The sequence below is a fragment of the Marmota marmota genome, unplaced genomic scaffold (genome assembly GCF_001458135.2).
Source record: "Marmota marmota marmota unplaced genomic scaffold, marMar, whole genome shotgun sequence".
Classification (NCBI taxonomy): Eukaryota; Metazoa; Chordata; class Mammalia; order Rodentia; family Sciuridae; genus Marmota; species Marmota marmota.
The window spans coordinates 13,660,358-13,684,911 of NW_026000240.1; the positions used below are offsets into that span (position 1 = coordinate 13,660,358).

At 43.1% G+C, this 24,554-nt stretch overlaps 1 protein-coding gene and 1 long non-coding RNA gene across 3 annotated transcripts; both read right to left on the reverse strand.

The window, feature by feature from the left end:
* Positions 1 to 11,773: 11,773 nt before the first annotated feature.
* Ccnl1 (cyclin L1) lies at positions 11,774 to 24,411 on the reverse strand. 2 transcript variants are annotated; one of them, XM_015486938.2, is made up of 11 exons: positions 23,809 to 24,411; positions 23,652 to 23,726; positions 23,264 to 23,373; positions 17,524 to 17,644; positions 16,119 to 16,183; positions 14,272 to 14,371; positions 14,064 to 14,168; positions 13,827 to 13,968; positions 13,502 to 13,613; positions 13,307 to 13,405; positions 11,774 to 12,564 (listed from the first exon to the last, which is right to left on the reverse strand). In XM_015486938.2, the coding sequence occupies exons 1-11, from the start codon at positions 24,199 to 24,201 to the stop codon at positions 12,216 to 12,218; spliced, it is 1,671 nt and encodes a 556-aa protein (XP_015342424.1). In that variant the 5' UTR covers positions 24,202 to 24,411; the 3' UTR covers positions 11,774 to 12,215. The 2 variants fall into 2 exon arrangements, with proteins under 2 accessions (XP_015342424.1, XP_048650502.1); XM_048794545.1 differs by lacking the exon at positions 23,809 to 24,411 and adding an exon at positions 21,484 to 21,556 and having other exon boundaries at positions 23,652 to 23,729.
* Positions 17,764 to 21,402, reverse strand: LOC125613623. Its single transcript, XR_007344182.1, has 2 exons — positions 20,627 to 21,402; positions 17,764 to 20,537 (listed from the first exon to the last, which is right to left on the reverse strand). It is a non-coding gene; the product is annotated as an uncharacterized LOC125613623 (long non-coding RNA).
* Positions 24,412 to 24,554: the final 143 nt, after the last annotated feature.

Sequence of the window (24,554 nt, forward strand, 5' to 3'; positions counted from 1 at the left end):
CCTGGCCGAGCGGCCGCGGGGCTGCTGCTCCCCGCCCAGCTCCGGGTGGGCACGGGGTGGGCTGCGCCGGGCCCCGCAGGGAACAGCAGGCCTGGCGCTGGGCCCTGGTCAGGCTGCTGGCAGAGTGGCGGGAGGGGCCGGGAGCCTGCTGGGCTCCGCCTCTGCCAGGCTGTGACCCTGCGTGACACGGACCTGAGCCTCCCTCCCCGGCCCCTCGAGTGGCGCGATAACCCCTGCCCCGTCGGCCGGGCTCCTGGGCCGGAGGTCGGGCGCCCTCGGAGGAAACCCCGAGAAGGGCCGGGGCCTTTGTGAGTCCGGGGAGCTGCGACGCCCCTGCCCCCAGCCGCCCTCCGCCCAGCTCGGGCCCCGTCCGTGGCCTCGTGCTGCCCCCTCGTGGCCAGACGGCGCCTCGTGATTCCCTGGTTAAATCTCTATTTAAATTCTCAATCATAGGAGAATTTAAATCCATAATAAAGTAATTAATAATAATGAAGGTAAAGTAATGAACACTGTCTGGGTTCTACTCATTTTTATGCCAATGCAGGCATAAAATGTAATGTTCCGTTTCTCTCCAGGGGGCAAGTGGCCCTCAGGGCAGAGCACACCATATGGAACTGGCCCTCAGGGGCCCTGGCTCTTCCCTTCCCTGCCTACTGCCCCATCGGCTCTCCAAGCCTCCGGGAGCCCCCTGCGCCTGGGTTTCCCCAGAGTTCCACCAAGATCATGGGGCACAGTGGCGACCCAGAGAGAAACCAAGGCTCAGGACAGCTCCTCCTAGGCCCCTTGGAACCTCATGAGTCCCTCCAGATGACAAAGCACGTTGGACGCAGGGGCTGGGCTGGAGGGAGATCACCCCTGCATGTCCCCGAGATCACCCTGACTACTCCCCCCACCCCGGGTGTGGCTGGGCTGCTGTGCGTTGGAGGAGCCATGTGCCAGCCGGCTGCACCCACAGGAGCACCTCTGACCTCCTCCCGCCTCTCCACACCCAGCCCTCTGCCTAGTTTTTCCTGAAAGCATGTCAGAGGTGGAACTGAAACCCAAATCTGCCTGGATGTATTTGCCAGGGAAATGAGGCCACAGGGACTGACCAGTCATGACTTGGCCTCTGTGTGCAGGGGAAAAAGGAGACAGGAAACTGGGACATCAGGCAACCCTGGGTACAGTCACACCTATGCTCAGTGACCTTATCTGATCACACAGTTTGCAAATCCAATCAGGGCAAAGATCACATGCACTTACCTAACATGCCACAAGGGACTTCCTATGGCCCCAAAGCAGAAAAATATCCACAGGTGTCAAAGCAAACTATCATTTGAAGAGTGGAACATTTTCTGGAGTTATAATCGCTACTTTCCTTATTAGCTTTGTGACCTTGGGCAGGTCTCTTAACCTCTCTGAACCTCAATTTCCTAACATGTGAAACAGGACAAATAATCACAACTTCACAAGAGTCTCCTGATGGTCATGAGATGATGTGCACAAAAAGACCAGGGCCTGGGCTGGAGCTGGGGCTCACAGGTAGGGCGCTCACCTAGCACTTGTGAGGCCCTGGGCTCGATCCTCAGCACCACATAAAAATAAATAAATTAAATAAAGGCATTGTGTCCATCTATAATTTAAAAACAGACCAGGGCCCGTCACCCAAGAGATGTTTTTGAAGTGAGAGTTTTCCATGACGGTATGAGACCCAGGAATGATCTCACTTAGTGACCCCAGAGACGGAAGCTATGCAGAAGGACCACCTAGACACCTGCCAGGGTCCTCAGGCCTCACACTGGCCAAGAAGTGGACCTGCGAGTCATTTCTTAGTGCCACGGTGTCAGAGTCCTTCTCAGGAATCCTGTCCTAGAACAGCCCACGTGGCTTGCCCCACTGTGCCTGGCCTCTGTGCCCGTCCTCCTGCCTCCCACCTGACCTGGCCTCTGTAGCGGTGCTCCTGCCTCCCTCCTGGCCCCCTCAAGCTCTCAAGTGGTCCTCTCACTGGCTGCCGCAGAGCCACACAATTTGGCACCCCGTTGACAGAGTTCCTCTCGGATTGGCCACGGGTCTCCAGAACGCATGGTCCTGCCTGCTTAGGACACAGGGCCCAGGGTGACCATGCTGTCCAAGGCCAGGAGTGGGAAGGGAGCGGCGGGAAGCCAGGGATCATTGGCCATTAGGGGAGTGAGGATAGGAAGGCTCCCAGGGAACTGCTGGGGAGGGAGGAAGAGGACAGTACTTCCAGGTCAAAGGGCACGAGCTTGCAGCCCAGCTCACCGTGATGGGAGGCTGACTGCCGACTGTCCCTTGGGTGGGGAAGGGACAGCTTGTATAATTGCCTGGCAGTGTCCCTCCCCCTGTCAACTGGCCTGTTCTGCAGGCTGAGAGGGAAAGGCCTGGGGCGCTGGCGTTCAATCCTGAGTTCTGTTCCCATCTCCCCAGCTCGTGGAGGAGGGGAGAACCTTCCAGGCTTGAGGTCACTGCTGGGGGCTGTCACCCTCCCCTCAGGGGACACAATTCACAGTCCAGAAAAGACTCAAGGGGGCTGGGGATGTGGCTCAAGCGGTAGTGCGCTTGCCTGGCATGCGTGCGGCCCGGGTTCCATCCTCAGCACCACATACAAACAAAGATGTTGTGTCCGCCGAAAACTAAAAAATAAATATTAAAAAAAAAAAAAGACTCAAGTCATTCTCCAAATTCTCTCCCACACACTGGTCTAAAACTCTTAAGGCTCTGGCGGTGAGCAATGCGACCCTCTGTGGGAGGGGAGGACCCTTTCCAGCGTGGGAGGAGGGGGGCCCTTGCCTTGAAAGAATCGTCCCTACACAGGGGCAGAAGCCTGTGCTCATCTCCAGTGTGCTGTGCTGCTGTGACAGCATCTCTGTTCCGTGGAGGGGCTCCACGCACCTTTCCCACACTAGCTCATTCAGTGCTCACGACAGCCTAGTCCATTTTGCTGGTGTAGTGGGCACGTCCAGGGTCACAGCGAGTGGTCACAGAGAGGTCGATGGCAGTGTCCTGCTCTGAACGGCCATCTTCTGGCACCAGGAAGGCCTGGGAGTACCCCGGGAGAGGGCAGGATTGAGTGAGATCACGCATCTAAAGCTTCAGCACAAAGCAAGGGCTCTCCTTCCCCAGTTTGTCCACCTGCGAGGAGACAAACCAGCTCCCTTGGTGAAGGTCTGTCCAGCACACCGAGTGCCTGTCCAGCATCTGAGGAATGAGCGAAGGGCTGCTATTGCTGGGGTGGGTGGCAGAGGTGAGGTTGAGCACAGGGGATGTGCATAGGAGGCTGAGAACAGAGGACCAGGCTGTGGCCAGGACAGTGGCTTCCCCAGGTCTTGCCCCAGGGCTGAGGTACAAGCCTGGGAGGTCTGAGCCCATGAACAGACTTCATCTCCCTGCCCCTTGGATCCTGGTGCTAGCCCAGGGTTCCCCCAATGCCTGGGAGCGCAGAAGCCAGTGCTAGGCCCATCAGAGTGGTCACTAGAGCAGCACAGGGAGCCGGGAGGCCCCTGGTGAGGAGGCCCTACCCGACATAACCCTCCAGTGCCAAGATCCAGGCCACCCTTGGGTGGGGTGCAGGGGGCTGGCACAAGGATGCTTCTTGCAGCCTAAGATAGCCCAGGCCCACACCCAAGCCATGGCTGTCCCACCCCTGCCCCAGGCCGGTCAACCCCTGGCAAATGCACAATGTTTCTTGGAACTCAGAGAAAGGTTTCTGTCGGGCCACACAGAGCCCAGGTCTCTGCTGGAAGATCTCCAAGCCACATTGGCACAGTTCAGCCGTGACCCAGCTTCACCCACCCAGGCTGTCCAGGGACAGGGCCTGAGGGAGCGCTCGCCTCTGTTGATCAGGATTACCAGGGCCAAGGCCAGGTGCACCTGGGCCAAAACAAGCCGACCTTGACCAGGCGCTGTACCAGGGTGTGCTTGCACCAGTTCCCTTGAGTGTCCTGCCACTCGGCTGATTGTATGCCTGGGATGGTTTCGAAGGGCTGAAGCTCACCACACCCTGTTCCAGCTGAACCGTTTCCGCTTATAGGCACGGCACCCTCCGTGCCCAGCACAACATGAAACGAACTGGGTTTTCCCACAAAGTGGAGTTGCTGAATCTCAATTGCTTGGATGTTTTGGGAGTGGCTGCTTAAAAATGCCACCCGCTGCTTCGGTTTGCTCTGCTCTTTGTGAGTACACACACAGCCTCAGACTCCAGGAGAGGTTAATCTGGTGTCCTTGTTCCGTTTCATTCCATGTGACCAGCTGAACTGGGCCTTTCTTGTTCAAGATTTGCAAAGGATAGTCGAGACCCTGCTTCAATTGCTGGCATTTCAAAGGGGGTTCTTGAAATGACAAAACTGTTCCTTTGCCCTGCCGACATTTCATCACGGATGAATATTTATGAAGTGCCCACACTGAGGGTGCTTGCCAGTTCTGAACCCAGATAAGGGGGAAAGTTCTTTATTCTGTTGCGGAGGCCAGTTTAGTCAGTAAACTGCATTTCTTTTAACTTCTGAAAACCTTCCTTTGGCTGGTGGAGGGGGAGGGGTCATTTTGTTTTTGCAAATGAAAAGGAGGAAAACTTTTGCCAATGCAGAGTATTTCTTCAATTATCATTTTCGTTTCCAGACAGCACTTGTTTTCTGAAACCCTCAAATTACCTTATTTCTTTGTGCTAAAAATAGTTAGTGGGACAGGGGTGGAACTCATGACTTGTAGCAACTTGTGAATTCACCAGATGGTTTCGTTTCTTCTGACCCGTTTTCTCCCTTCCTCTGCTCCACCCAAGAACAAATCATTCAGATACTGGACTGCTACGGTGACTCAGGGGCCATTCCATCACTGAGCGTCCTGGCCTCGGCCCTGCACTGACCCCTCGTGGTGCGGGGAACTTCAGGCAGGCATAGAAACAGTAGGTGTGGTCCCTTGGCACCAAATGCCATGTGATGTGCTCTCTAGCAACAAGGCTCTGAGCTGGGCACTTGGTGATTTCCTCCTGCAAGGGACACCGTGAAACAGACTGGCTCAGCAGAGTCCCTGGGACTTAGATGCTTAGAAGACGTATTAACTACTTTGGGTCTTCACCAAAGCTTGGCCACGGGGGAGCTCCCTCACAGAGGGCTGGGTCTCCTCCACTTGGGTGTCGTCAGGGTGTGCCCACTGCCTGACAAAGTGCATACCCTGTACCTATTGGAGTGTCAATTGCAGGGAGCCTCCACCCTCCACAGGCATCCATTTCCTGCTGTGGGTCCCTGGTGAAGACCAGAAATACACAGAGTCCAGCTCTGCTCATAATCTAGCAGGACAGTTGGGGGCCAGGCATAAGAAATGCCACTTACAGCAGAGAGCACTGTGTTTTAATTGCTCAAGGAATAACACAGGCTGAAAGGGACACTGGGTCAGCTTTTTCTGAGTGCCAGGGATTGGGCTGTGCCTTTGGGGAAGTGATAAGGACAAAATGTGCAATGACCTCCTGCCCGGGCCCACCATCTCTGAGAACACTACCAATCTCACAACTGCAAAGTGGAAATAGTCTCTGCTGGCAGAGAGGGAACTCGGGAACAGAGGAGTTAGGCAATTGTGCCAAAGGCCAGACCTCCAATACAGGTCAGTCCATCACCAGATCCTGCGCCCTGTCCACCAGCCCTGTCTTGGGAGGGTCTCACCTTACCAGGTACCTTTGGGGCTCAACTTGAAGCAGCTTCCCAAACAGGCCCACACTGCTTCTAAGAGGCATAGCCAAGCAGGGAGAGTGATGCCCTCACAATACCAAGTGGGGTGGGAGGCAGAGCCTCAGGTCACTGACCTCAAGACGTGGCCAGCAGGCAACCACAGGGGGGCAGGCTGGCAAAGGTGTGGGCATCTATGTGACTGCTGGATGAGTTCCCAGTGGCACATAACTGAGAAGTTGCAGCCTCGATAATATTGAATCTCATTATAAGGGTGCTTTGTAAAGGGTCCAGTGAGCTCAGGCTTGGATGATGTGGGGAAACTGGATTAAAATGGGTCACATGGGTTGACATGTGATAGAGTGGCTAAGTACGCAGACTTTGCAAGAAACTGGGCTTTCATCCTGGCTTAGCCACTTACTAGCAGGGTGAACTCACATCCTCCTGGATTTCCCCCCAACACAGGGTTTTTGAAAGATGTTAAATAAGTTACTTCACGTGAAGTGAAATGGCATCTGGCACGCAGTGCTTATGTAAACGGGGCTGCCATCTTTGTTCCGGCAGAATTCAGCAAAGGTGTGTGCCTTCAGTTACTCGGTGCCCAATCAGGCTGAAAGGTTTATCTGGGGCTTAGACAAACCTGCCCAGATCCACCAGGGAACAGTCCCTGCTGTGAATAAGGTTTATGGTCAGCTGATGTGCAACCTGGAGAGGTGGGCCTCTATTGGCACCATTACTCATTGCTGACTAGGACTGACAACTAGGCAGCTCTAAGAACGCAGTAGGAGTACAGGAACTGGTCATGCATGAGGAGGACTGTCCTGAACCAAGAGCACAAGTCATCAGGAAACAGCAGCCATGAGAATCCCTATGCACTGGCTGCGTTGTTAGCTTAACCTTTAAAGTCATTTCGTCCCCTCTAAAGCCAGTGCTAATGTTCTCAAGAGATGGTGACCCCAAAAGTTTCTGGTTACACACATACCTAGAGAAAGCACAGATGGTGTGACTTGAGTCACACATGTAGAAAAAAGTCTTTTAAGATGTTCATAGGAACTATTTTTTTTTAAGGAACTATTTTAAAGGGGTTCCCATTGGCCTTATTTGGGATAATCTGAGCAAAAAAAAAAAATAATAATAATCCTAGTAATGGGCTATAATTCAATAGAAAGAGCACATATTGGGATGATGTGTGTGCCAGGCAAAGTGGAGTATGACAGCCTGGGCAACTTAGCCAGACCCTGTCTCCAAATAAAAAATACATAAAAAGGGCAGGTGACATAGTTCAGTGCACATGGCCCTGGGGAAAAATATTTACCTTTTCTTTAAAACAATATTTTTTAAAAAAGTAAAGACAGAGGAACTATTCCAGATGAAAGAAGACAAGGGACATAATGACTAAAGGAAATGTGTAGTTCTATGTTGGACCCTTAGCATAAAATAGGACATGAGCAGGAAAATTAGCGAGAGTTGAAGACAGGCAGAATCTGGAGTGATGTGGTCACAAACCAAAGAACATCAAGGGTTCTGGGAAGCACAGAAGCCAGCAAGAAGCACAGCTTGCCATCACCTTGATTTCAGACTTCTGGACTCCAGAACTGTCAGAGAACGAGTCTTAAGCCACCAGCTAGTGGAAGTTTGTTACAGCAGCCCTAGGAAACCAATCTGCAAGACACTACAGTCAGTATCCATAAACCTGAGACTCATGGCCATTTCCTGCAAGCTCAACTCGATGTGCAGGGTCTTACATATGTTATCCTTTAATCTTCCCAACATCTGCATACAGGATGTTTGATTTGCAGAAGTTAGGACTGTGCCAAGCACTGAGCCCAGGCCCTTCGACTCCACCGTCTGTGCCAGTATCAGCTCTTGTGTCCCACAAAGCTCTACTCTCTGGGACACAGTTTAGTGTTCCCTGCACCACTTAAAACAAAACCAAAACATACCAAACAGGCATGTGAAGGCTGAGATTTGGCTCAGGGACCACCAGCTTGCTACCCCCAACCTGTTCTTCTATCTGCGCTCTTCAGACTCTCTTTTTCTTCCCCAGCACTGGGAATTGAACCCAAGCGTGTTGTAGTAAGCTACATCCCTAGCCCTAAGAAAATTTTGAGACAGGATCTGGCTAAGTTGCTCAGATTGACCCTGAATTTAAGATCCTTGTGCCTCAGCCTCCAAGTGGCTGGGATTAGAGGTAGGTGGCACCATGCCTGGGTTTAGTCTTATCTGTGTAAAAGTAATATAAACATTCATGGAAGGGTAGTTGCTGGGTTTCTGTTCTCACGACTAAAAGGCTCAGGGTTTACTCTAGTTAAACAGGTTGACTGGGCTGCACAAAATAACCACACAAGAGACACAAATACCTTTTTATTTGGGGTCACTGTGTCGGCTCCTTGACCTTAAGGGTCCGCAGGAAGAGAGAGAGAGCGAGAGTACACGCTGACCCCTTTTATTGAGGAGAAGCTATTCAAATGAGGCAAGGGGTCAGGTTTCAGGGGGCTGAGTCTATCTTCATGATGTCCACTGTCAGCAGGTTGGCTGACACCTGGGTAAGTCACACCCAAGGGCACAGTATTAGAAGGGGACACACACAAGGCACTTCCATGGAAGATTCTATCCTAATCAGGGCAGGGGGTTATATTACAAAGGAACAGGTGAGCATAGCTTCACCCATGGGGCTGTAGCAAGACACACCCATGCATGAGACACCGATCCTTGAACCCAAGAAGGGTGGGGAAAGCTCTGCCACATTTCTGTGACTGAGCGCCTCAGCACCCAGCCGGGGAGTGTGACTCAGTCACATGCAAGGTTGGTCTCCCACAGGTAGTTGGATTAAAAAAAAACATGCTTGGTGGCACACACCTGTATTCCAGTGACTCAGGAGGCTAAGGCAGGAGAATCCCAAGTTCAAAGCTAGCCTCTGCAATTTATCGAGGCCCTAAGCAACTGAGACCTAACAAAAAAGGGTTGGGGATATGGCACAGTGTTTAAGTGCCCCTGAATTCAATCCCAAGTACCCCCAGCCCCTCCAAAAAAAGCTCAAATTTGAAAGAAATGAATTGATGGAATGAATGGATGAGACCTTAAATGTCAAGACAGCTGGTGGTATGTGTTTCATAAATGGTTAAAGTCAAGATGTTCCAGCCTTTCAGAATGAAGGGACACAGGCTTGAGGCTGTGGACAAGAATCCTCCTGAATCAGATACCCAGGCTCTCCCATGTGCCTATTTGTTCTACTTCGCTTTAAAAAATTTGGTCTTTGAGGGAAAAAAAAAAAAAAATTACATAATTAACTTACTACAGCTCATGGTGAATTAAGAAATGGCTTTTAGGACAAACAAATATTATGAAATTATCTTGTTGGAAACTCAAAATTTAAATGAGAAAGGCTTTTGGTTCAAATCACGGTGTTGATGGGGACGATAACCAAGTGCTATGTAAAACTGTTAAAGCAAAACCTAGGACTTCAGTGAAGAACTGTTTCCAGAAGCGTTTTGGGTACTTTCGGATTTTGGAATATGTGTGTATATTTACTGAGATTTCTTGGGGTTGGGACCCAAGTCCAAACTTCATTCATCGTTGTTTTGGTCCTGGGCCGAGAGACACCTGATCACCAGGCCACATCCCCAACCCTTTCTATTTTGAAATAAGGTCTTGCAAATTTACTTGCTGTCCTCCCGACTCCACTTCCCAGTTGCTGGTCATGCATGTTTCACATACACCTCTACATATAGCCTGTTAATAATTTCACACAGTATTTTTAGTAATTTTGTACCTAAAACAGTTTATGTACATTGAACCATCACATTTATATATAAATCTTGGCAAATAGTTCCAGATTTTGAAGCATTTTGAATTTTAGATTAAGGAAGCTCAACCTATTGCCATTTCATTCACTTTGTTTTAAAATGGGATGTTAAGAATGTCACTGGTCTTCATAATTAAGATATGAACTGTAAAACCCAAATTAACTTTGCATAACAAGACAGAAAGTCTATTAAAAATCAGAATTAGGCCCAAATATTCTCATTAAGATGATTTACAGCGGTAGTGGGGAAACAAAGATAGTGAGATAGCCTAGCATGCTCCAGGCCCTGGCTTCAATTCACTGCAAAAAAGAAATAATAATTAATTAATTAAGGTCCTCCTACCTGAAACTGACCAAGAGCTGCCAGTTTGTAAGAAATATAGGGAACAGAAAAGTTATGTTCAGTGACACCATACAATGAGCAACACAGAATATGGAAAATTCCTTAGTACCTGACCCAGTTTCTTCAAATGTATTATGCACAGAAGAGAAAAATCTGTGCCTAAATCCAACAGAACATAAATGGCCCTCGTCTGAACAAAGCAACAAGCAACAAGCATGTGAAGGTTGAGGGAATTTGGGGCTTGATGGCACAGCAACTAGAGTCAACTTGACAAGCGGCATCTTGGTTGTTTCTCAAGCCCTCACCTTATAGACGAAGATATGAAATCATTTGTATTCTTTATAAATACAAGGGAGGGAGGTAGACTGGGGATTTTTTTTTTTTTTTTTTTTAGAGAGAGAAATTTCAATATTTATTTTTCAGTTTTTGGTGGACACAACATCTTTGTTTGTATGTGGTGCTGAGGATCGAACCCAGGCCGCACGCATACCAGGCAAGCCCGCTACAGCTTGAGCCAAATCCCCAGCCCCATGGGATTTTGTGTATAAACCAGGTTGGCTGACCTCCAACTTCTACCTCTGGAGCAAAGGACTGCACTCCTATTTGAGATGCATTTATTTGAAAAAGCATATTAAAAAAGTTTTAGTGGTACAGTGCTTGCCTAGCACATGGGAGGCACTGGGTTCGATTCTCAGCACTACATAAAAATGAAAAACTGCTCACTTACAACTAAAAAATATTTTTAAAAAATTAAAAGCAGCAAATGGTGGCAAATTTCTTAACAGTCTAGGAAACTGGCACACGAAAAGCACAGTACAACAAACTAAGACACCCTCGTCTACAAAGCCACCTCTAAACACAAGCCTCATACTACATGTGGGCATATCTGCTCAACTGCCCATTTCCACACGGCCCCTCAACCCTTTCCATTTACAAGCAAGAAAAGGCACAAGAAGTAATTTGATAACGTAACTCAAAACTAATAGGACCTCTGTTGACTGCCATTATTTTCCTTGCCTTCCTTCCAAGCCTGTCTTGGAAACATTATTAGGAGGCAGCTGACATTCTTCAGAAGTACCAAGTTGTAGAGGCTGGGGCTGTAGCTCAGTGGTAGAGTGCTTGCCTAGTACATACACAGTCTAAGGCAGTGGGTTTGATCCTCAGCACCACATAAAAATTAAAGCTATTGTGTCCATCTACAACTTAAAAACAAAAACAAAACCTATACATACATACATACACACAATTAACAAAGTACCAATTTACAGTTCAGCAATATATAAAATCACATAAAATAGAAATATCACCATATCCCAAAAATGTCTTCTAAGTTAGTTTTAACTTCAAGTTTGCATGAGTTCATGTTGGGTTTCTGGTCCTTATTTAAGTAACATACCAGAAACTTTTAAATTTTCTTTTTACCTTTCTAAATTCATGTCTACCACGTTTGGGGAAAACACCTTCTAATATAAACACAGCTTGGGCTCATTCATTCATCATCATTTGTCTTCAGTTTCATCACCCAGGAAAGCTCAGGGGCCTCACCTGAATTATATAACTCTCTCTGCCTAGATATAATCACAACATTACATGTCTTAAATCACATAAAATGTTCAACTCCAACGATTGGGTCTTATTAACTGTCATGTTAAAAGTTTTGATTTGTTCAATAGGGCATTTCACTTTAGAAATAATAAGTACTAAAAGACTAGCAAAAATAACCTTCTGGAAGCATTCAAGTGAAAACCAGCTTTTGAGTCTTGGAGCCATAATAATATTACTGAGCCATTCCCATTTGCTTTTCCTATATAAAGACTGTTTACAAACCACTTGCAACGCAAAGAATTACATTTTAATAACCCCAAACTACATGTACTGGAGGAAAGAACAAGTGTGTCAGAAAAATCAGTACAGCCACTTTACTACTAAAATTTTGCTTTTTAATAATTTATTTAAATAAGATATTTGAAGCAGTTTAGAAAAACAAGATTTGTATTTTATTTCCTTGTAAAAATCTTTACACATGCAGACAAACCAGTGTTAAGAAAGTATTCACCATCATTTAAACAAATAACCCACTTAAATAGAACAATGTCTGCAATTTTTATCTGTATAAAAATAAGATACATTTTTACAGAATTCACGCTCCAGTTTTTATAGCAATAAACAATACACAACTATTAATAAAGTACAATTGAACCTGACCATGGTTTTCAATTAGATACTGCTAGGGCATTTTAATGTGCAAAAAAATTTAACATAGTTCTTTTCAAAAGAAAATGTCCTCAGTGTTTCTAGAGACCTAGAGGGTTTAAGAAATCGAATCCTAATCAGTTTGCTTTTCATGTTTTGATTGAGTCCATCCGTCACGCTGCAGATAGGTAAAACCAGGAACCAATGCCGGCTCACAGAAGAGTCAGCGCCTGTGCCTGCTGTGTCCTGAGCGACTGCCACCATGGTGCTTCCCTTTATGGGACCTCTCAAAGGAGCGCGATCTTTCGCGCCTGTCCCTATGATGTCCCCTTTCATGCCTGTGTTTCTTGGCAGCATCTGAGTGATCCCGAGTCTTGCTCTGAGATCGAGAACGAGATTTTTTCCTTTTATGACCATGTCTATTTGAACTTTTTAAATCCTCTCTGGTATGCTTGGCTTTAAGGTGAGGAGAACCATGATTATGATGTCTTCGAGGGCTTTCACTATGACTGCGGGACCTGCTTCTTGATCTTGAGCTGTATGTTCCAGATCGACTCCGCCTATTATTATAACTTAAGACAATAAAAAATTGAGGTTTAGACTCAGTTTCTACAGAGAACAAACTGTATCGGTTGGTTGGTGCTTACTAACAGGCACCAAAAAATCAGCTGTAACATCAAGGATAAACCAGAATCTACGACTCTAAGTCTCTCCACCCCTCACTTCTCTCCCACCTGAGTTCCTGGCAGAGATGGAGGCATACTGTCAACACTCTACGGAAAACTTGAGTAACTGGCATTTTACAGCATTCTGAGTTATGCTTTTTACAGACTATCTCCCACACACTCAAAGAGCCAGAAGGAGCTAATAGTCTAATTCAAGATGACTAGGAAGGATTCATTAGTTTGACTAACTATCAGTTAATAATTATTAAGACATTAGCTCCTGTAATCTTCTCCACCAATCACCAGAGAAAACAAAGTCTAATCCTAGCTGGGAGCGGTGGTGCACACCTGTAATCCCAGCGGCTCCGGAGGCTGAGACAGGAAGATCATTGAGTTCAAAGCCAGCCTCAGCAAAAAGTGAGGTGCTAAGCAACTCATCGAGATCCTGTCTCTAAATAAAATACAAAAAATAGGGCTGGGGATGTGGTTTAGTGGCCAAGTGTCCCTGAGTTAAATCCCTGGTTACCCACCCCTCACCCCAGAAAAGTCTAATCCTAGCCTAACTTTGAAAAATCTGTCTTCAGTATTTTAAAGTGATAACCTCTAAAGGCTCCAAATAAGATGCCTTCCTGAGGCATCATATACTTACTGTCTTCTTGGAGTATGGGATCTAGAACGTGACCGTGTTCTTGACCTTGATCGACTAGCACTTCTGCTATTTCTACTTCTCTTGCTATCTTTTCTTACACTTCAAAAAAAAACAAACAACATTTTAGTTACATACTGAGCATGTTAGAAAGCAAGAATATGATCCCTCAAACCATTTTCCAATTCAAGCACTCACCCATTATAAGGGCTTTTGGATGCCTGCTGTCTATCCTCAGGTTCCTTTTTGACAGTCTTCACACTAATGGAAATGGGTGACTTCTCTTCAGCTTTCACTTCTCTTGGTGATGCTTTGACGACACAATAAGGACACATTAACTACTGGATTTAACAGGGCCAAAGTTGTTTCAAAATGTAAACACTATGCTTCTAAGTATCACCTTTATCAGATTTTTTCAGGGAAATAGAAACAGCTTAATATTTTTGTTTCTAGGCAACTGTTAAATGGTGACATTTTGCAACAATGATGCCACAACTTAATTTTAATCCTGAATGTGTCTTACATGGTTTAGAGGCTGGAGAAAATCCACCAAGGGTTGAAAGGGCTGGAGTTCCATCAGGATTCAATCCCTTTGCTTTTAATTTGGCTTCCTGCAAGGCTACTTTCCTTTTTTCTACTTCTTTTTCTAACAATTCATAATTAGGCTGTTGGAGAAAAAAATGAAGTTAGTATTTCCCCTTTATAGTCATTTAGCTTCTTGACTGACAAAATTAGCACCAACTTGAGTAGAGAGGGTCACCTTTTTTCTGGTGTAAAGCCTAAGCGTCTCTATGCAGATCTCCTGGATCTCCTCTTCTGTAGTACCAAAAAGAAGAAACCAATGGGGGCGAGTTGGCAATGGAATCTAAGCCAGAAAGAGAGAATGCTTCAAACTTTCGCTGGTGTTCACTGGAATCACTGTAACTTGAGATTTATCACATGGAACAAAACAGATTGTGTACACCTACCTGAAGTGCTCTAGCTGCAAGGTAGATGCAAGCACATGCTATAGTCTCTGGTTGAAAGCGAACAAAAACATTGGTTCGAAGACTGTCATTCATATAATTCCTGAAAAATATTTCAACTATAAGCTTTGTATATAAACAAACCAGTTCTTCTGAAGCTTACATTATATTGGAGACTCAATCTAATTCATTCTTTTTTCTTCTCTTATACATTTACATTCTTATATTCTAGCATATAACAATTCTTAGCTCAAAGAATCAGAAGTAGAATACCAGGACCATTCTTCAGTTGTCCTATATAAAACCAAAGACCTTTTAAATAAATTCGTCTTACTATCCCTTACAGAACTTACCCCTAAATTCTTTTAATGTATTTCTACAAAAAGCAATGCTCTAAAAGTTAATTTTGACATGATTAATTTCAGAAACAATAAACCACTCCAATAATACTTCAAGCCATTAATTGTTGACCATCTCTCCTTTATCCACAATGAAAAGCAGTGTCAACCAAGTTCTTTCAGAAACTCAAAATGCTGTGACAGGGGTAAAAAGGCATTTTTTAGTAAGAACTCATCAAGTTACACTTAAAATTAAGAAAACTAAGCTACTTCAACAAACCTAGGTAGAAAATGAAGAGCAGTAAGTATACATAATGGCCTTGTTTACATACCTTTTTTTGGGAACTAAGCATATAAATAAAAGCAATAAACTAATTAAATAAACAGCTGAAATTTCTAGTAAACCTTCCCCCACAATATTCCTAAACTAACAAAGAAATCTTACAAATTCTTTAAAAGCTTAAACTAAAATTAAATGGATTATTTCTTTTAAAAATCCTGTCATCCATTTAAAACTTTTAAAATTTTATAGAATACATTAAAAAATCATGCATTTCATAAAAGCAATGAGACTTTTCTTCTATTATTAATATTTACTGAGTCCAAAAGATGCATGGCAGTCAAAAAGACATCTCAGTAGAAAAATCCAGAATATAAAACTTAATTCTTGAATATCAACAATCTTAAGAGAATTGTGACTGAACCACAATCTCCTTGCTTGACCTTAGCCAGCTTCCAAGTCTTATATCTGTATCTCAAAGGTCCAAGTTCAAAAGCATTTAAGTCATATTAGCTTTTCTTTTAAAAATGAACTACTTCTTTTTAATATTACTGTCTGCAAAAGCTCAGCAGCTGTAAATTAACCCAACATGGGCACTGATGTCCATTTAAAGCTACTCATTGTAGCCTCCTTTGGCAGAATTCATGCTATACACACTATAAGTAGTGATTTACTCATACTCCTAATTAAAAAAACCATTTAATTCATAGTGGCTGGACAACAAAATCTATCAAAAATGAACTATTCATTTTGATAGTTACAGGTATACATTAAATACATAGGCATGTTGAATAGTTACTTCTAGAAATATACAAATCCTTTTGACACCCCGACAGAACTAGAAGATGCTGCCAGATGGATATGGACCACTTCAGTGAATCTCGGATGAGAGCTTGCACTGGATTGGCTGGAGAGCAGGGCAGCCAATCAGGCCATCCTGAGGTCATGGGCTGAAGTGCAGAGGGCAGAGTTCTATGACTTACCATCATGGACTACCCTTTAATTAAAGAGTAGAAAAAAGAACAAAGTTAAATTGAGTTCTCCATTTAAAGTAATTAGTCAAGCCAAGAAAACAGGAAGCAGAAATAAGCATTATTTACCTTTTGGTCATAAAACAAAAAAAGAAAAAGCCCCAAAACAAACTCATCTCATTTTGGAAAGGGAAAATGAAACTTACTTTATTTCTGCTTCTGTTTTCCTGGCTAGGAAAGAAATGTAATAAAGGAACTTACCAGGCAGTTTGAACCAGGGTTTGATTACGTTCACATTCTAAGACTTGTAAATACATAACAATGATCTAAAGGACAAGGGAGAAAAAATTCAATTTAGCATACTGACAATCCTTGCAGAGTATAGAATTCTATTTCAAAGTAACTGCAAATATCAGATACAAGTACTAATTTCTCTAAATTGCAGAAAATACAGACCAATCTAAAATGCACCTGAGATTCAATGAGTTATTAGATTAGAAATATGTTCCAAAGTTGGAGAAAAATGATGGTTAAAAATTTAACAAGAATACTTCACGTATATATTGGGGGTGGGGAATACTACGAATTGAACTCAGGGAAACTCAACCACTGAGCCAATTCCCCAGCCCTTTTTTGTATTTTATTTAGAGAGTTTCTGAGTTGCTTAGCGCCTCGCCATTGTTGAGGTCGCTTAAACTCGCAATCCTCCTGCCTCAGTCTCCCAAGCTTCTGAGAATATAGACATACGCCACCATGCCCAGCCAAGAATACTTTGTATTTTTAACAAACACTTCACTTTGTAACGGGCACTGTTTAAACTATTTCATCTTATCTCTCAAGGTACATGTTAAATCTCTCAAGGTACATGTTAAAAAAAAAAATGGAACACTGTTTACATGTCAGGTGTTTCCAGATCCCTATTACCTTCACTCCATTTTACAATCTTAAAAAGGAGAAAATGGGATCTCTTTTAATGGGCCCAGTTAACAGTAGAGCCAAGCTAAGTTGCTGTCTCAGAAATGTCCTGACCAAGCACCCACTCCTACCAACCACTGTGCCTATATAAATGAGAAAGCCGAGATGATGAGAGAAACTAATGAACTTCTAATAATGGTAACAATGAGCAAACAATACACTTTGAACACTTTATTCCTTAGGACTCCTCCCCTGGTATTGAGACCTTGCACATGCCAGGCCAAGTGCTCCACCACTGAGCTATCCCTCAAAAATCCACCCAGCTCTCATAAATAATATATTTTTGTTTTGTTTTTGAGATAGTTGCTCAGGCTGGCCTGAAACTTATGGTCTTCCTGCCTCAGCCTCCCAAGTTGCTGGTATTATAGGCATGGACCATTGCACAATAAATAATAAACCACTCCAAGCACTTCTGCAGGAACCATTATTCATTCCTAAGAATAAGGTACACATCACCACCTATTTTTAAGGTGGGAAAACAGACTTAACCATAGGTTATCAATGGTATCTATAAGAGTGGAGATTTGAACCTATGTCTTCACTCCCATTTTACTATAAATCTCAACATCCAAAAGAATGTTTTTAAAACCAAATTTAACTCTCAAATATATAACAAACCCAAGGTAAATTAAAAATTTTACAAAAAGCCCTAATACTTACGAAAACAGAATTTCTATATTCTACCACTCACCTTATGGGGATGCTTGACATGAACACAAAATCCCAACTCCTTTAGCACCCTCCTTTCTGCTTTGATAACTTGATTTTTGGTGTTAATGTAGTTCTGATCAAGGATCAGGGGGCTTGGAGTCCTATAGTTTGTAAGAAATAAAATCAAAACTGTTTTGCACATCCAAAAAATTTTATTTGTGGCATCTCCGTTTTCCCTTCCAACCAACTATTGGCAACAGAAACCAGCTTTTTAAACTCCTGCAAACAAGTTAAAAGCATTAATCTTGTGCTGTCCAAGTTATACTAATTAAATACATATATCTAGACTTAAGTTCCTAAAGGAACAAACTCAACTCCAACAAAACAGAGAAGACATCACTTCAATACTCTCAAATTTATCCTCATCAATTTTTTTCATCTTAGATTTAACTTCACATCATGATCATCACAAACCTCATTAGCCTCCAGAGACTTCCCAATGACAAAACTAATGTACTCTTGAAGATTTATAGCGCATGAAAAAGTCCTCATAAAAACAGTGCTTTTAAAATTCATTTGAATTCAACTCTTAGCTAGTTAATCACCAAAATAAAAACTACTGAAAAACCAGTCAATAGCTAATTCTGATTTCCCTTAGGGAACAATTTATTTAAACCAATTGTTTCAAGAACATATCTCTACTAACCAACCAAAAAAACAAAAAAACCTACGAACACTAAGGATTTCTCAATTTCCAAAGAAACATACCAAATCTTAAAAACAGGTTCAAAATTCAAAAAGTAATCTGAGATCTAGCCCTAAATCTGGCTATACATGTCTATGGAATACAGAAGAGAACAAAGGGCATAGTGAGGTTACCAGAACACATTCAAGGTCTGTGCCAGACTAAATTTTGATAACTTCAAAAAATCTGTATGACACAAAAGGTTATCTATGTTGATGGTTCAATGTTTTAAAAATAACTAACAAAACGATGCTGTCCCAAATGTTTTATTTTTTTATATAGGGGAAAACAATACCCTACCTCTTTTCTCCCAGTATCGAACATGATAATATCTTATGTCTCATAATTAGGTACCCAGGAATTGAACCCAGGGGCGCTTAATCACTGAGCCACATCCCCAGTCTTTTTTAATATTATTTCTATATTTTAATCTTTTATTTAGAGACAGGGTCTCACTAAGTTGCTTAGTGGCTGAGGCTGGCTTTGAATTCCTGATCCTCCTGAGCCTCTGGGATTACAGGTATGCACCACCCGGCCCAGCATGTCTTACAATTTTAACTGGCAATTTGGTTAAGGAAACATTAAGGAATGAAACTTTCCATTTTTTAAAAGTATATGGAATTTACTATGTCCTTTAATACTTTTGTAGTTCTGACCAACAAAAAGGACATTTCAATAAGACAACATAAGTGAATGGGTAAAACATGCCTTTATTTCCCCTCACACCCAATTCATTTTCAGTCAAAAGATAAAAGAGTTTTTCTATGCATCTATTTTTAAGACTGTCACTCTGTGAGTATTTATCTCAATGTACACCCAACACGTAAAAACTGACCTCATGAACTACATTAACTAACTCCCTCTGCCGATGTTATCAGAGTTCTTAAAAAAAGTAAAAATAATACTTTTCCTCACCTGACATAGTCTAAAACTGAAATGCTTGACTTCTAATTATTCTACATACTTTTTATTGAATTACATTAAACAAAAATTGGCAGAGCTGACAAGATGAAAAAGCAAAATTGGTTATTATCTAATGCTGAAAAATGTCTGTCACTAAGTTCAACGGCCATTACAGCTACAAAAGAGTGAGGAATAAGGCCAACAATCTTGGGGATGACTTCTCTCTTAATATCAGCATCATGACAAAGCCATTTTATTAGAGCAATAGGCTACAAATTTCTATTTGAAAGGGGGGGGGATCAAACAATGCCAAAGAGAGCTACCAACATTTATATTGAACACATTCCCAAGACATTTAGATTATTTTTCAGGTTTTATCATTAGTTTAGAAAATCAAATCCACTTGACTTTTTAATTAATGACTGGTTATCTGATGACTGTCAACTGGCATTAGGAGATAGAAAACCTCCAGTGTTAACATAATACACAAATTAATTATTAACTCCCTGCAATCCAGATTGCAAACCATACCATTAAAATCCCTACAAAAATATAATTTCATGAAGGCAAAGTTCTCAGTTTTATCCATTTATGTTGACCCAATTTATCTATACCTCTTACCAAAAAAAAAAAAAACCCTGCTTTAAGGGATGCCTTCAAATGATGATAGAACTTATTTGTTCTTGCAGTTAAATAGCTAAACACTTATTTGAATTATAGCTATCAACCTGACCTCAGAGCCATTCCATCTAAATTGTCATAATTGTTACTTTCCTTCCATTTTTTCCCTGTCAAAATCTTAACTTCAAAATAGAGTGAAGAAACAAACCCACTGTTTCACTAAAATTCAAATATACACTCTATTTCTTTTAGTCCTATTACTGACATTTTAAAGTTATTTTTGTAGACATATGGTTTTATTTCATAAATCAGGCTGGAAAAACAAAATTTACAACTACTTTTTGAGATTTTTTCAGAAACAGAAAAATATATCTCATTCATAAACCAGCAGTAAGCAAGCCCTTTTTATCCAACTAGAAATCAATTGTTCTTTTTGTAGCAACATAGTAATCTTGAACTGAAGTCTACTAGAATTTCTTCCCCAAAGAGGTAAAACCTTCTCTGTCGATAGTCTTGAAGAGGCAGCATTTAAAAAAATCTCTTCAGAGATAAAAATTAAGTCTTTGTCTATCCAGAGTAATTAGAAATAATTTTTATCATCAACACACAAACTATTGCACTCTACCCTTTTCTGCTTTAAGTTTTTGTCAGATCTTTCTGATTAACTCAAATGAGAGTAATTTTCAGATTTTAGAAAGCCCTGTCTTTTTGGTCATTAGAAGTTCATCTGACAAGCTACTTTCTTGGGAGTAATTAAACTGAAATACAACTCAACAACAAAAACTCTTTAAAGGTCAAGACATGGTTAAATTTACTCAGGGCTACCAGATCAGAGACTTTCTGGAACTAGTTCTTCAAGACACTATACTAAAACCAGATGAGTGGTATAGGAGGGGAAGACTGCTACTCATACATAGGAATTTGTACTGCCTATTTCAAAAAAGCAACATTCTACAGAGGTGTTAAACTGCAGGTGGTTACTGGACGACATGACAATAACACCTAAGAACTTCTAACTTTATAGACATATTAAAATATCACAATAGTCACCAATAAGAATGGTTCAACCAGTCTTTGAAAATTTGTCTTACACAAACCTTAGAGTATGAATATTGGCTCCTGAAAAACAGCCCCCCCAAACCTTAATTTACTAAGACCATAATACATAATAAGTACAACTACTTAAGTAAAAAAGCAATCGTCCCTTTAAATTCAGCCATTTATTCTGAACTTTACAAGATAATTTTCACAAAATAAAAAACTTCAAGGGAATAGGCCAAATGACTCAGGTTAAGAACTAGGCATCAATCTTTTTAAAAAAACTGCCTCTAGTGATTTTACCGTGTATCCAAGAGTAAAAATCAATGACCTAGAAGCTACATGAACAATGTAGTAACCCAGTAATTTTGAATGTCACAAAAAATTTTTAAATATGCACAAACTAATCTAAAACAAATATATAAGGACAAACTGACACCCTGTAGCTTACCTAAATGTAATATTGACAGTACTTTCAAATGACAACCTATCAACCTATGCAAAAGAAAAACAAAAAAAGCAAAACTAAACTACAGTTGTAATAATAACTTGGACAGCAAAGACAAAAGCTTATAACAAGAAACAGGAGTTTTTCTAAATGGTTCACCAGTGGCCAACCTGTTAGTCCCCGATTCCAGTGACCTATTCTCAGAGCACTGGCTTCTCCTTGGGGATTTTCGATACTTCACTCACTGTTGCCATGACGACAGCTTCATCTCTATGTACCACTCCACATCACCCAGGCTTTGGTAAATGTAGCTGGTCGCTGTATAGTCGGTTGCAAGGGAAAAAAGAGTTGAAGTTAATAACATATACAAGTTACGTGTTTGAGTAAACTTGTAATATGCATAGAAACACTTTACATCTGCTTTTTTTAAAAAAAGGGCTTCCATGCAATTAACTCCTTTTAAATTTCATGCTATAATCAGACTTCTAAGATTGAAACAAAATGTTTTTCTCATATTGGCCAAAAAAACAGTTACATCAGACACAACAATCAGAAGGGATAATTTTAAATTCCAAGATTTTTATAGTAAAAAGATTCTGTTCTGACATCAAGGAAGACATCACAGGAAAACTTCAAAAAAGATAATCATATGTGATCATGTAACAGTTGGCTCAAGGATTCAAATACTACCAGAAAACTACTTCCTTTAAGAAAACAGAATCCTCTAACAATGAATATTAGTAATTTTGTTTACAACACTCTGAAGAAATCGGCCACATCTTAAAACGCAGATTTACTTTCAGACCACAGTAAATACCAATTTGAAATCCTCTTATTTCCCAAAGATTCCTCACCATGGAACTAAAGTTATTTTAAAATTAAATAAAAACGACTCCAATCTTGGACACAGGATGATTGAGAAAAGATTGGGAAGAAAAAGCATGTAAGAAAACTAAAAATGCTAGGAAAATATCTGGATAGCAATGTTTTGGATTTTCTGACTAGGCTAATCGTTTTAAAAGTTACTTTAATCCATGCTTGTCTAGATAATTCCATTACTGCCTACTAGATTCTGCCAAAAGGAACTACTTATATAGGATACTATTTTGGCACTAACCAACACCCGATCCCCAAAACAACTTATAATCCTTTTTAACCACCTTCCTTTCAAACTTAGCACAGCACCACAATTCCTTAAAAGTGAACACAAAAGCTAACCTACACCATGAATAGTCTTCTGCTAGAAGTCACCTACAGATACAGGAAGCCCTACAACTAGCTCTTTTTGGTACTGCCTCAAGAACACATAGATCCACATAAGTTATCAGGTTATCACAACACCTAAAGATACTGTTTCAGTCTCTCCGTATTTTCTTACAAGAGCAAATAAAAGGGCCATATCTAAATGCAACTCAATCTTTTGAGTTATTTTTCTAACCCACTCACTGAGACTGTAGCTGACCAAAACAAAATACCTGTTTAATCCCTTTGACTTCAAACTTCAAACTTTATCATCCTGCAGTCCTTTCAGATCCGGTATTATGCGATATATCGTAGTTCAATGTTGAGAAGTACTCTAACAAAAGCCAACCTCAATTGATAAAAAATTAACTGGGACTTCAGTAGAATAACAATCTACACAGAACTTAGCCACAATATTAACTTGACTACAGTGTTTAAAACATCCAGCCTTCAGTCTTCCAGAGGGGGTAGGGGAGAAAACTTACAGAATACACTCACACTTGAGCCAAACGTATTCCCTTTCTTGTTTAATCTTAAGCCAATGGACTGGCTTCACAGCACTGTTAGGATTGTCCACAAATGCAACTGCCTCTACAAACTTTAGATAGCTGGTTAATTGAGTTTTTCTTCAACATAGTTTAATATCAATGTTCCTACATTGATTTTAAAACCTAAATTAAGTTTTCCTTTGATCCGGACTGAGGAAAAAGATGTTCTGATTTGACGATTGGTGTACAGTTCAGCGATAACAAGAGATATTAAGTTCAATAATGCCAATCTTACCTTTTTCCTCTTAACTGGCGGAGATGGTGGAATACATTAATCACATCTCTTATTCTTCGGGGCGCTTCTTCGATCTTCGAAGCGAGATTAATACAGGCCATGGCAACAATCTGAAAAACCACCAACAAACGGGACCAATTTTAGCCTCCTGAGTTACAAAGTGGTGTTAAGAAAAGCCACCTCCCTCCGAACCCGGGGAATTTATTTATACCCAGACCTCCAGCACCAGCGGGACCACCGGGCCAAGGCCTCTCCCGCGGGCGCGCACGTGGGCCGGGCCGCTTCCGGGCGGCCGGCGCCGCGGGGTACAAAGGCCCGCCCTGCCCTACTCGCCCGCCCGCCCCGGCTTCCGGCCCGAGCCCGCCGCGCCCGCCCCCGCGGCGCTCACCTCGAAGCTATGCTTGACGAAGGACTTGGAGTAGAAGAAACGGTGAAACAGCACCTGCCCGGTCGCCATCGCCACCTGCAGACAGAGGATCGCGGTCAGGCGGCGCCGCCATCTTAGGCCTCCCGCCCGCCCGTCCGCGGCCCAACCGGCCACTCACCTGCGGCAGGCGCAGAAGGATGCCGGCGGCCTGGATGAGCTCGCAGCCCAGGATGCGCAGGTCCGTCTCGCTGGGCAGGTCCAGCCCGTCCTGCATGGACGGCGTGGGCGACAGCCTCTCCTCCGGGATCAGCGAGTGGTCGATGGTGAGCGACACCTCCGAGTACAGCCGGTCGCCGATCAGGATGCCGNGCCTTACGCCGCGTACGCGTCCGCCTGACGTCAGCACGCCGGCGTCAGTTAGTCCCTGCGCCCCGCCCCGCGAGCTGTGGCCAGCGGCCTGCCGCCTTCCGCTAAGAGTAGCAGCAGGGCGCCCGCGAGTGCAGCTTCGGGCCCCTGGGGCCGGTAGGAACGAGATGGGAACGTCCTCCCGCGGGAGGAAAGGCGGCCGCATCGCCGCGCACCGCCGGGACTGAAAGGAAGGGAGAACTCGGCTCACTCCGTCTTTATGCCCCGCGCTTGGTCTCGGGATGGGAAGCCGCTTTGTTAGGCCGTCGGGCTATTTTGTTTTCCAGGCAGATTTTGGAAAAGCGTATTGAAACTTGGATCTGTGAGCAAAGGAATGGGTGCATTTTAATGTTTTTCAATGAAGTCACTAAATAAAACATGCTCAAAAACCCTACTTTAAAAACTTGTTCTGAACCTGTACGTTAAGACTCGCGGAGGTGGTGGTCGTGGACCCGGGGCGGTTCCCCCAGCAGTTCATTTTGCCCACCCTCTAGAGAGTGCAGGGTTCAGTTCAGAGAG